At 49.2% G+C, this 13226-nt stretch overlaps 1 protein-coding gene across 1 annotated transcript in view; it reads left to right on the forward strand.

Moving 5' to 3' along the window:
• COL22A1 (collagen, type XXII, alpha 1) overlaps positions 1-13226 on the forward strand; it is a 299536-nt gene that overhangs the window by 117099 nt on the left and 169211 nt on the right. Inside the window, exons 16-19 of the mRNA XM_011938231.1 lie at positions 6235-6288; positions 8280-8324; positions 12767-12811; positions 13084-13113. Of these exons, the coding sequence (XP_011793621.1) occupies positions 6235-6288; positions 8280-8324; positions 12767-12811; positions 13084-13113 (174 nt within the window). The remainder of the gene's footprint in view (positions 1-6234; positions 6289-8279; positions 8325-12766; positions 12812-13083; positions 13114-13226) is intronic.

The following is a 13226-nucleotide window of genomic DNA, read 5'->3' on the forward strand; positions in this document are numbered from 1 at the left end:
TTGAGTTCTTGTCAAAGCACAGGAAAGAGCAGCACCCACATGTCTCTCCCAGAGTGCATGCCCTTCCCCCACCCTCTGCTGCCTCCAGATGTTGGTTGGCAGAGAGGAGAATGGAAGGTGGGCTTTCTAGAAAGAGGCGATCCTGTGGCCAAGCCAGGGGCGGGCTTGGACAAGAGTGTGCTTCAGTGACAGTGAACAGTGCCGTGCAACTGCTGCTGTGGCTGAGAGTGAGCAAGACAGATGCAGAGGGTCCCTCGCTGCCAGGCTGAGGAGGCGGGTGCATCCTGCAGACCTTGGGAACCATGGGGGGCTGAGAAAGGAGGGATGTCCAGAAATGGATTATGGGGAGACCACTTTGACAATGGGGCAGGCGGTGGATTGGATCGAGGGCGGAGGTTGAGGGCCAGGAGGCTGTGGGGAGGATTTATGCAGGGTGAACTGAGGCTCTGTCCACATGAAGTACCACAGGGACACCTGGGCCATCCTGCTCATCAAAAGCACGAAAGGGCTGCAGCTGATTTCTGGGGAAAACAGTACGTTAACTCGGTTCTGGCACCCATGTTACATGAATGGTTTATTGTGTGTGAGGAAGACGGAGAAGAAAGACACCACGTGTCTTCCTCCCACACTGAATGTGCCAATCAGCAGCGAGGTCTCAAGAGTGGTCAGGCAGGGCAGCCAGCGGTTTTCTGCTTTCAGTGGAGTGGGAGCGCCCTCTGCTGTCAGCAACTCAGAACCGCAGGAAGTGGTCTTGGCCCGGAGAGCCTCTGTGGGCTTTGCAGCCAGGATGGTGCACTCGGTTTTCTGTGGTGAAAATGGGAACGATATCCCATACGGCTGCTTGAAATGACAAATGAGGTAGTGCCTGTTTCAGCATTTGGTTCTCAGAGCAGAGGTCCAGTCCTCTTTCATTTGCATAAGCTTACATTTCCCTGTTGATTCCGGATATGAGAATCAGAGTAGAGTCCTCATAAAACAGCTGCCTTTTTCCTTTTGTGTTTTGTTATCTCATCCTGGTGGGGAACTGGAGCCCCAGAGAGGGACAGCCTCTCTCCAGGTGGCAACGGCCGTCGACAGAGTCAGGATTAGAATCCAGGTCTGGCTACTCCTCACTCAGTGCTCTCCAGGCCCTTATGTCCCCAGCACCTGTCCCTTCACTCCTCTGCTGTTCCCCTGTTGCTGGTTCCCTTCCAAATGATTTTTTTGTTTTTCTTTCCCCTACCCCAAGTCCATTCCACACAGTCACCCTTTGTTTGGCTTCACTGATTTTTAATGCACACCTTCCACGTGCCAGGCAGTGTTGTCAGCATGTCACGTAGATTAGCTCATGTGCTCCTCACAGCAGCTTTACCGGGTAAATATTAATATTATGCTGCTTATTTGTAGAAACTGAATGACAGAGCTGCTAAGGAACTGGTCCAAGGTCACACAAATGCAGCGTGGGAGAGCCAGGGTTTGGGTCTGAGTCGTGCGGTTAACCACCACCCACGCCCCCTCCCCCTGGGAGCCCGAGATCTCACTCTCAGTCTGCAGGAGCCGAAGCCTTCACTTAGCTGCGTTTGTGTAGCCAGTGCAGTGCTAGCAAAGCCAGCAAACCCATGCAACAGCAGAAAGTCTGAGTGGAGGGCCTTCAGGGTACATGGGTGCCCCAGTATGGCCTCAGGATGGGCCCGCACTATGGCATGGTTCCACTGCGTGTCCCAGATGCTGCGGCGGGCATTTCAGCTTGAGACCGCGCGCTGAGTGCCACGTCTTCTGTCTCTCTCCCTGTCCCTGTCTGTGTGCGTCTCTCAAACTCTCTCTTCTGTCCTGTCTCTCTCGGTCTCTCTGCATCTGTCTCTGTCTGTGCTTGTCTTAACTGTCCCTCTCCTTCTCTGTCTGTGTCTCTTTGTCTCTCTCCTGTCTGTCTCTGTCTTTTTCTGTCTCTCTCTCCCTCTGTCTCTTGCATCTCTTTGTCGTTGTTTTTCTGTTAACTCAGTCTCTGTCTCTCTCTGTGTCTCTGTATCAGTCTCTGTCTCTCTCTGTGTCTCTGTCTCTCTCTGTGTCTCTGTCTCTGTCTCTGTGTCTCTGTATCAGTCTCTGTCTCTGTCTCTATCTCTGTCTCTCTGTCTCTGTATCAGTCTCTGTCTCTCTCTGTCTCTGTCTCTGTGTCTCTGTATCAGTCTCTCTCTCTGTGTCTCTGTCTCTGTCTCTCTCTGTGTCTCTGTCTCTGTCTCTCTCTGTCTTCCTCTGTCCCTCCCCCACCCCCACTCTTCTTTTTCTCACTTATTTCTTTCCCACATGTATCCGCTCTCATTCCTCTTGCCCCTGCTAATGACCACCCATCCATCAGGCCTGCAGCCACGTCCGCCTGGCTCCTCTGTCACGTGCCGCCCAGCAGTGCAGACTGCCGCCACCAGGTCCAGCCAGGCCCTCTCTGTGCACCTGCAGCTGTCCCAAGCTGCAGTCAGAGGAGTTTTTGGCTCCCGACTCCACTCATCTTGGTGCACAAGTGCAGGGAAGTAAGAAACAGAGACTTGGGCAACAGGCACACTTGGCCTTGCTCTGAGGCCTGCAGGAGAGCCAGGTTCCAGGGTGATTGTCAGGTCCATGGCTATGCCAAATATCACGCTCGGGGTTCGGGTCCAGCCCATGCTGAGGTCCGAGGGGAGTGGATGGATGAGCAGATAGCTGCAAGAACACTCAGGCCATAGGCAGGTGAAATGGGGTTCTGCTCCGCAGCTCTCCCGTCAGCAGCTCGCTCACACACTGTCTGCTCTGTCTCGGCTGCTTAGCCCTTTGGGTCCTCTCTGCTGAGAGGACACGCAGCTGTGCAGCCAGCTCTCCCTGCCTTCAGGGTCAGCAGCTTCACTCTTTCTCTCTCTGGGCACAAGCAAGCTGAGCTGGGTCCTGGCTCTCTCCTCTCTGTCTGCAAGACAGACAGCTTTGGCTCTCTCTCCTTCTCTGGGTGTGACCGCACCTGCACAGCATCAACAGGGCAATCATACCTTTTACAGACAATAGTGGCCTAGGGCCAAGGGATGGCCTTCCCCTGTTGTGGCTCCATAGCTGTGTTTCCATTATACATGGAATTGTGTGCCTGCATTCCAGACTCACTGAGTCACTCAGGCCCAGATGTCTGCCCCAGCCTGTTCCTTGACCAAAGCACAGCCATGTTCTCTACAGTGATCTTCAGTAGGGTGGCCTGTTGCAAGGAAGCATGCCCAGGACCGGAAGTCAGGGGACCTCGATTTGAGTCCTGGTGCCACCACTAAGTTTCTATGTACCCTTGGACAAGGTGCACCGTAGGGCTCCCAGTTTCCTCATCTAAGGTAGCGGCTGAGAGTCCGTGGGCTCGGAGACCCTTGTCCACTCATCAGCCCGGACCCCACAGCGGGGACCCTGCCTGCTCCTCCAGGGACTCTGCTCTGACCCTCCCCCTCCGAGGCAGTAGAAATAAACCACGGAGGAAAGGACAGGGGAGCCCGTTCTGGCACCAGTGCCAGCACACCCAGCTGGGGTGAAGTGGCTTCACCTCCTCGGGCCTCAGTTTCCTCATCTCTTGTTGGTGCTTGGGCCTGCCAGCCTCACAGAGGTTGAAGGAGATGATATAATGACAGATGTGGAATCACTTGGCAGAGACGAAACCCAGGCAACTCCTCTCACCATTCGCCCGAAGTGTCATGTGATGGAAAGACTTTTTATTTTTATTATTTTTATTTTGTTTTGAGACAGAGTCTCACTCTGTCGCGCGGGCTGGAGAGCAGTGGCATGATCTCGGCTCATTGCAACCTCTGCCTCTCAGGTTTAAGCGATTCTTCTGCCTCCTGAGTAGTGGGCACTACAGGCTAATTTTTTTGTGTTTTTTAGTAGAGATGAGGTTTCACAAGCCAGGCTGGTCTTGAACTCCTGACCTCAGGTGATTTGCCTGCCTCGGCCTCCCAAAGTGCTGGGATTATAGGCATGAGCCACCAGGAAAGCCTTTTTGAAAGATTAGTGTATAATTGTGATTGAAAATACATGTGTACATCAATGTTCTGGAATTTTAAGATCATTTCTGAAAGATAGCAAACATGTAGGATTAAGTTTACGTAGATGCGAGGCCAGGGGCCTGCAAGCTGAACTGCAGGGTCCAGAGAGGGTCGGGGCCACCCCCAAGTGGACATCAGTGGGTATGGGGAATGGGGGGCCCTGGGGCAGGCGTCAGTGACTCACTGGTTTCCTGTGCTTGGAGATGCAGAGTCAGGCAGCCCCTGCCCCATTCCCTGCCTATCCTGGGCAGTAGGAAGCCTCAGTATTTGTTTCCAGATGAAGGGAGAGACCCACTCTGCAGGTAGTCAGCAAGCCCTGGGAGGGATAGGAGCAGCCACACAAGGAAGAAAACCTTCCTCTGCATGCCCCCCGCGGGAGGTTCCACCTGCCCTGCCGTCCCCAGAGCGGCAGTGAATAGAATCAGTGTCCACAAGTGGGCGGCCACCCATGGCGAGCACAGCAGCCACGAGCAGAAAACCAGGAATCTGCAACCCCTGGAAGAAAAACAGCATCCTGAAAGAGGAACCAACCTCAAACGGAAAAAGAAGCAAAGAAATCACCACTTGGGAAATGAGGTTACAAAGAAATAGAAGGAGAGTTCAACAGAATTTGTATGTATAATCTTCCAGTCATTCAGTAAATGTCAGCGGGGCTCACACTGAGGCTCCGGGAATGCAAGAACGAAAAGAGTGAACGCACCTCCTGTCCTCGTGTGAGTGGGGAGGCGCGTGTGCACGGATAATAGATGCAAATTGAATTAAGGGAGATGAGGGAGAAGAAAATGAGACCATGCTGCAGCCGGAGAGAGCCTCTCATTTAGATTAAAAGGTCAGGAGGGGACACCGAATCTGAGTCCCAAAGGGTACAGAGGAGGCAGTGGAGGGAACAGGAGGCAGGGAAGGCAGAAGCGGGAACAAAGTGGCCGTGTCTGAGGAGCCTGAAGAAGGAAGTGGTGGCTGCTGGGGTGTGGGTGGGAGACCGTTCAGACAAGTCTGAACCCACCGTTGGGACTGTCTGCCCAGCTGAGTTCTTGTAGCCCACCTGGAAGAAGGACCCCAGCTGGAAATACCAGGCCTGAGTTAGCCCAGGACTTGAACACACCAGCACCTGGGAGTTGGCTCAAGAAAATTAGGGCACAGCTTGGGCAAGACTCCAGCACTTACTCACTACCCATCCTCGCCTATCCTCACCTGTCCTCGCCTGTCCTCACCTGTCCTCACCTGTCCTCAGCAGGAGTGTTCTCTCAGGGGACTTGGTCATAGGGATCTTTTTTTTTTTTGGAGAGAGTCTCACTCTGTCACCCAGGCTGGAGAGCAGTGGCACAGTCTCGACCTACTGCAGCCTCTGTCTCCCAGGTACAAGTGATTCTCATGCCTCAGCCTCCCAAGTAGCTGGGATTACAGGCACGCGCCACCACACCTGGCTAATTTTTGTATTTTTAGTAGAGATGGGGTTTCACCATGTTGGCCAGGATGGTCTATAACTCCTGACCTCAGGTGATCTGCTTGCCTCGGCCTCCCAAAGTGCTGGGATTACAGGTGTGAGCTACTACGCCCAGCCTTTTGTTTTCTTTCTTTCTTTTTTTTTTTGAGAGTCATAGATATCTTTTGAGGAAGGGGTTATTATCATCCCCATAGTAATCAAAACACTCTCAGAGAGGTGAAATGACTGCCCAAGGTCCCACAGCTAGTAAGACAGTCAACTCCGTCTGAATGTAAACAGATGAATGTGCAGATGGTGGCTTACCGCTAGCCAGCAGTTCGCTCTGACGTCTATGTTGAGCACTGAGGACATGGTACGTGTTCACATATGTTTACTGGACAAATGAATGATGCATAAAATACACCTGCAATTTTATGAACTGCATTACAGACGCCACTCACCCATGGCTTTGTTTGACCCCCATGAAAAACAGTGAGATGAAGAGACTGTGTGGCTCACAGAAGCCACGTGGCCATCTCTTGGCTACAGATTCGAAAAGTAAAAAGCAGAGAGATGACGCCAGTTGTTCTGACCTTTGACCTATGTTCCCTGTCCTCCAGTACACATCCTGTCTAGGGCTGCTGTGTGTGTGTGTGTGCGCGCGCGCGCGCGCCCTCGTGTGCGTTTGGCACCTTCTCCCCGCCCTCCTTGTCCATCATGGTCACTGCAGGGATGTGCGCTGGGCCACTGCCTATGGTCACTTACCTGCTCTTTATTTCTCCATTTTCCTTCTTTTGCCAGGGAGAGCGAGGCCTGGATGGATTCCCCGGGAAGCCTGGGGATGCAGGACAGCAGGTAAGTGTGTGCTGGCACTGTTGGGCTAGGTTTCATCAGCGCTCAGAGGATGGGGATGACTGGACCCCACATAAAGCTCCACAGAGCCTCAGCACCTGGGCCTACTCCTTGCTCAGCTGGAGGCTGCAGGAGGCTTAGGACCAGACCCCAGCTGCGTGGCCGTAGGTTGACTCTGCGAACCCCAGAGCTGGAGGGATCCCAGTGCATAGACCACGTGAAATCCATTTTACATCAGGTAAGGTGATGCGCCACCATAATGTAAAGGCCTCTGACCACGCGCACGTTTTCAAGGTGATGTGTGTAAGCAGCGCTCATTGTCATCTTGTCCCCAGAGGGAAAGATTCAAGACAGCCCCAGTGCTCCTCAGGACAAAGCTAGTTAAATAAACCAGGAGGCGTTGACACAGAAAGTGCTATGGGGCTGAGGACGTTTGTGAAGAAACTCTGGATGCTCTGATGTGAGGGGTCTGCAAGATGTGGTTCAGTGGAAAATAAAGAAAAGTGTTCAGAATGGTGTGAGGGAAAGTGCGTCCGTAACTTTCAGAGACCATCTCTGGAAGAATAAACAAGACAATGATAACCTTATGGCTTGGTTGCCTCCAGAAGGGGGCTTTCAATGTTTACGCACTTCAGTTTTGAACCAGGTGAACGTATCATCTATTCCAAAAGAAACTACATTTACATATTTAGATTTAAAATTCAAATGAAATAAAGCCTAAAATCATACATTCGTGTTAAAGCCAATTAGTCAAATGCTATGTTGCATAGCGTAATTCAACATGCATGTCAATTAACATATTTATTTATATAAATATGAAAACATAGATAAATTATATATATTCATTATATCCAATGTCAATGAATTACAATAAATATTAATTCTGATACTATATTAATATAAATTAAACTTATAGTTCATTCCATCTCCCACAAATATCTGGATTTGTATTTATTGTTGTCATGTAACAAATTGGAATCATACTTTTTATATCTTGCTTTTCTTCCCTCAACATTGTATCATAAACATGGAACCATTTGAAAAAATATTCACCAAAGGCCTGACTCAAATGACCAGTTAATGGTCTATGGTGTGAATATAGCACACAGAGCTAACGCTGGTGGTGTGGGGCGGCCGGCGAGGGTCTCAGGGTGCAGGAGAAGCCAGCGCAGTGGGGTTACAGATCTTTGCTGTTCAGAGTAAAGAGGAAGTGAGGGTGCTTTGCATGCATCCTTGAGCGCATGTCTGTGTCCTTAGGATCCTTTCCTATACAAAGCCCTCTGTCCATGGATGGAGACTGACTGTGCAGCTGCCCTCCAGGCCCTCCCTGGGGTCTGTGAGGACGCTGGCTGAGGACTGCCCTGTGCTCTGTGCTGTGGCTCCTGGGCCACTCCCACACCCCGCTCCTGCAGGAGGTGGGGAAGCTCGGGCATTCTCTTGGCCGCTCGTGGAAGGCTTCCCAGTGGGGACATTGAAGAACAGGAGGGACAAGTCTTCAGCGTCCCCTGTACCAGCCCTCTGGGACTTTGGTTACCCTGTGGCCCTAACTAATCCTGGCCAGAGTCTGGGTGGCCCTTCCCTCTTCCCTGGTGCCTCACCAGTCCTCAGCTCTAAGGATTTCCTTCGACTCCACCAGACTCTGCCTTCTGTGCTCCCTGGGCCGGGGCAGGTCCTGGTTATGTGCTTCTTCTTTCCCTTGCCCAGGCCCTCATATTCCTAAGGAAGGGGTTCTTTGTTTCCTCAGAATGTGTTATCCATGCTGCAGAACCAGCACAACTGCAGAGGAAAAAGCATGGAGGTGGGGAGCTTAGGTTTTTGAGGAAGAACTTTCTAGCAATGAACGCAGTCCAGAAAGTCAGGTCTAAAGGGACTTTGACTTCTGAAGAAAAGTCCAGCCACAGTGGGGAGCCGTCTTTCAACCTCTTTCTCCCCCAACTCCCCACCACGGTATCCCTAGTGCCCATCATAATCTGCCTTTTCTTTCTTTCCTCCAGGGCAGGCCTGGCCCTCCTGGTGTGGCAGGACCCCAGGGAGAAAAGGTGAGCAAGCCTGGGGCTGTTGAGGGTTCTGTGCCCTGGGCAGTCAGGTGCAGGGACTGCCCACCTTGGCAAATCAGGTGCAGGGAAGGGGCCTGGGTGGTAACTCTGGGAACAAAGCACACACAAAGGATGGTGGCTGGGGCATCAGGAACTTACATAATACATTTCTGGCTCTCATGTTGAATTTTTTTTTCTACTTTTAGGAATAAAAATCCATTTGAAAAGCAAAAAAAAGTTCTATTATATAATATTTAGATGCATTAAAATATTATGCTACTGACAATGCTTTTTGAAATAGGGAGGCTATAAATAAATACTAAAAAATCTTACAAAAACTTTTTCCTTTTCCTCTTCTTTTCTCCTTCTCTACTACATTTTGCCATTTTTAAAAATCAGAATCAGAATCCTGAAAAAGGCCTAGGCATTTAAAAAACAAAATAAAGGGTCGTATCTTATCATATTGGTCATCTGTTTTAGAATATCTTCCAGGCTTAATGAAGTAAATTTGCTGCTAATAATTTCTGCATCTCAGATGCAACAGTGGCAGGTAGACATTCTTTGCAAAATGTGAAGGGCCTACAAAAATGTCCATGAAAATAGCTTTCCTAAGCATTGAGGGTAACGAAGAAGGAAAAAGAGAAGGTGTGATGTTGTATTCTGGATTGGCATAGGAGGGGTGACGAGACACAGCCTGCGTTCAAGTACAAGAGGATGACGTTCTTCCAGGTTTCTAGACAGGCCCTTAGGAAGGCATCAGACATTGGGTTGGAAACCAGCTGAGGAGAGAGAAGGGGCTGAGACAGGAGACATCCTGCTCAGCTCAGACGGCTGAGACCCGAGCTGCATCGCTTCTTCTTGGAGCGGCTCACGGCAGAGTTCAGGTGAAGGTCGTTGTCTGACTCATATTGGTTCCCAGCATATGCTCTAAATACAGGAGAAGTCTGCTCCAACTCCTTATGGAAGCAGACAAAGTATCTGTTATAAATAAATAAATAGTACAGGCTGACAAAGACCTCAGCTTAGGATGGGGGCTGGAGAAAATGTCTTCCAAACTCTCTCACTCGGGCTTCAGCGCTAGCCGAGTTCATTATTCTCTCTCCTTCTAAGTATTTTTAGAGTTGAGATGTACATTGTTATATTATCCTGGTGTCAGGATTTTAATATATTCTTGCAGTTCCTTGACAGGGGATGCTAAGTCCTAAAATAAGTAGTTAATTTCAAGTCACGAAGAGGGAATGAGCCTTGAAGTCTGGATCTAGGTGATGACTCTATTTCTTGCTGCCGCGTATGTGTGTGTGTGTGTGTGTGGTGTGTGTTATAAGTTTCAACCTTCCACCTTATTTAGCCATTTGGTTTTGCCCTTCATATTTGGGAAACTGCTGAGTTAATATTTCTTATTATGATAAGTGCAGCAGAAATGGGAGGAGAAAGTCAAGGACCATGACATGATTTTGGGATTTTCATTGAAATAATTAAGAAACCAGTGAGGCTCAGGTGTACGATGCCTCTCATCTCCTTCTGAGATCACATCCTTGAGACAAATCTTAGATGCTACACAATTTGGGAAAGTCACTGTAACTGTAGAGATGGTCTTTTTAAACTGTTTCATTTTACAGATAATAGACAGAAGTCTAGAAAATTACAGTTTCTTGCCCAAGATCCAAAGTGAATCTGATTATCAACCAAGGCCTATCATATTATCTGCCTGTCCATTCGATGATTTACTGCAGATCTAAATATGAGGGGATGCATTTTTATGCCCTTTTAATGATTTTACTGGATTGGGTCTATGGTTGCACTAGTTACCTACTGCTGGGTAATAAATCATCCTGAAACATAGTGGTTGGAAACAATCATGTGTGATCTCACACGATTGTGAGGGCAGGAGTCTGGGAATGGCATGGCTGGATTGTTCTGCTTCACGGTCTCTCCTGAGAGGCAGTCAGGCTGTCAGTGGGGATGCATTCACAGTTATCTTAAGGGTCCACTGGGGCTGGAGAATCTACTTCCAGGCTCACTCATGTGGTCACTGGCAGGCCCGAGTTTCTTGACAGCTGTTGGCCAGAGATGTTCACTTCCCTATTACATGGGCTTCTCCGTGGTACTGTGCACAGAAAGGGAAATTGCTCCCCAAAAGTGAGCAGTGACTGATTCAAGGTTGGGGGAAAGGAGGGAGTCTGAGACGGAAGCCACAGTCATTTTTATCACCTAATCTTGGAAGTCACCTCCCAGCACGTCTGCTGTTGCTGTTAGTCACATAGAGGAACGGGGATGGTGTGGGAAGTCCCTGCGCAAAAGTACATGCAGGAAGCAGGGACTGCGGGGGACCGTGGTGGAGACCGGCCACTACAGTGGCCACAACTGATCTTTACAAAAATGTGTCCCCCATATCGTGGGAAGAAACTGATTCTAGGAAAGACTTTTGGTCCTATTATTTACTAGAGTTCTGACCTTGGACAAGTTACTCAGTGCCTCTGTGCCCCAGTTTCCTCATCTTTAAGACATGAGTATCACAGGGAAAGATAGTATCATAGGGAACGAGAGTGAATCCATGTCCAGTCCTTGGAGAAAAGCCTGGAAGGCAGAGTTTCTCCAATAACTGTTAGCTGTATACATACAGTTGTTAGGGATGGATACTAGGGTCTTAGTTTTCCTACCAAATTTGTTGGAACATTGGTGCTTATATGGTGAGTTGAAAGTAATTAAAGCATGTATTGATTAACTGACTTCATAACTGTTACTGGAAGCTCACTTTTTGTGGTGTAATATAATAATAATATTATGAGAAATACAACAATGAAACCAACAGAAGTGAATGTAACAGTGACACAAAGTAGTCATAACAAATGAGACATGACTTTGAACCTCAAAAGATTCATTATTCAGCCATTCTCTTTGTCTCTCCCTACACACACACACACACACACACACACACACACGCGCGCGCGCACGCACACACACAGGGAGAGAGAGAGAGAGAGAGTATAGCTCAGAATGTCTTCTAACAATCCTGTATTACCAAGATATGAATAAGGTTTGTGGGAGTCTGGGGAAAATCTAAGTCAGCTTGGAGGAGTTGAAGGATGTTCATGAAGAAATACCTTGCCATCCGCGCTGGGATCTGAGTGTATGGAGATCTTAACTGGTTCATGTCATGGAAGTGCCTGCAGGGGCTGTGGAGTGGTAAATGCAGTGTGTGTGCAAGCACGCATGTGTGAGAATATGTGCTGGTGTGGGTGCACGTGTGTGCAGGGGTAGTGGCAGCATGGAAAAAATAGAAGAGAAACGTTTCTGAGGCAGGACTCAATTTCTATATGTGAGAAACAGGAAGGTACAATAAAGAAAACTGGCACTCAAGACTTTTGACATAAAATACGTTGAACTGGGATTTTCAGAAAAACACTGGATGCTGTGAAAAGCAGGTGATTTTTCCAGGTCTGGGTTGGGGATGGGAGACAGGGCGTTGGAAGATACATTGTGAATATGTCCATTTTGGTCTAGAAGAAACATTTCCTGTCCGTAGACTAGAACCCCAAGGCAGTGAGGCTGAGTCTTGAGCCATTCACTCTTCCCCCTTAGCCTTAAGACCTAATAGATGCCTTCAGCTTTAATTGGTGATTCATTTATTCATTTACCAGCTTCATTAACAACAGCTTTTGAATGTTTGCCATGCTCCCTGAGCTAAGCTCTAGGTAGAAGGAAAAGATATGTCCCTACGTCATGTGTGGAGACATTGGCTATACGTATTTCCCTTGCTTTAGCCATAAGGCACCGTAGAAACTAAAGATTTTTCTGTGATCAAAATTGACAAATACGCTTCATTTAGGACCAAGTTGTAGCGCACACCCTGGAACATCTGGTCAGGCCACAGCCGTCATAGCCCAGGGGACCTGGAGGCCAAGGAGGAGGAGGCAGGAGACAAGCCTTGTGTATAAAGTGATGTAATGAAAATGGATGAGAAGTAGTGCTGCATTTTTAGTTACTTATTTGATAAATACTTACTGAACGCTGATTGTGTACAGAGCTATGAACCTGGCACAAGAGACATGCCAAAATATATTGTCACAGCTCTCACAGTGCAGAGACAGTGGCTGGTGCGGGCACGGGTTCAATGAGGCTGCTTTCAGGCAGCAGAGGCTGGTGAACGCCACGAGGTGTTGATGGAACATGACCCAAATCGAGGCACTAGATTGGATGTGCACAAAATAGAAAATAAGACTCCTGCCCGCAAGAAGCCTAAGATCTGAGGCAGAGATGAGGATCAGACTCCGAACTTTGAGAATATCACAAGACAGCAGGCCCAGTCAAGACGAAGATATGTGTGGTGGTGAACAGGGAAGGGTGTGGTCCCCTGGGCTTGCAAGAATGAGCCTCAGAGGGATGGGACCGCCGCAGAAGGTGGCACCAGTAACTACGCTGAAATATTTGTTGTTTCTGTGCAGGGTGACGTGGGACCTGCGGGCCCGCCTGGTGTACCAGGCTCGGTGGTGAGTCACCAGTGGTTGGAATCATAGATGCAGGCGCTGGTGGGATTGGGTTGTTGGATGATCTTCACCGCTAAGAATAAGGCAACGCTCTTCTAAGGACATGGGTTGGATAGGAGACTTTCAACACTAAAAACGGGGCAGAATCAGAGAAAAGTCTGGAGGCACGGCATGACAGCATGGCTTGTGAATGAAAGGCCTTAGTGCAGCTGAGAGAGGTTGACTGTGGGTGCGGAAATGCCAGCACCTTTGCTAATGCTTGCTTTGTCTCTCAGGTGCAGCGAGAGGGCTTGAAAGGGGAACAGGTAAGAGGCACGCGCATCCTCTTCTCGTGGGGATTTAGGTCACAGCAGAAACAGAAAAGCCGCAACCGTGATCTCAGGCTGAGCTCCGATGGAGCCTTTCAGACTCCAGTTGC

This window comes from Colobus angolensis, unplaced genomic scaffold (genome assembly GCF_000951035.1).
Source record: "Colobus angolensis palliatus isolate OR3802 unplaced genomic scaffold, Cang.pa_1.0 Scaffold17, whole genome shotgun sequence".
In the NCBI taxonomy this organism is placed as follows: Eukaryota; Metazoa; Chordata; class Mammalia; order Primates; family Cercopithecidae; genus Colobus; species Colobus angolensis.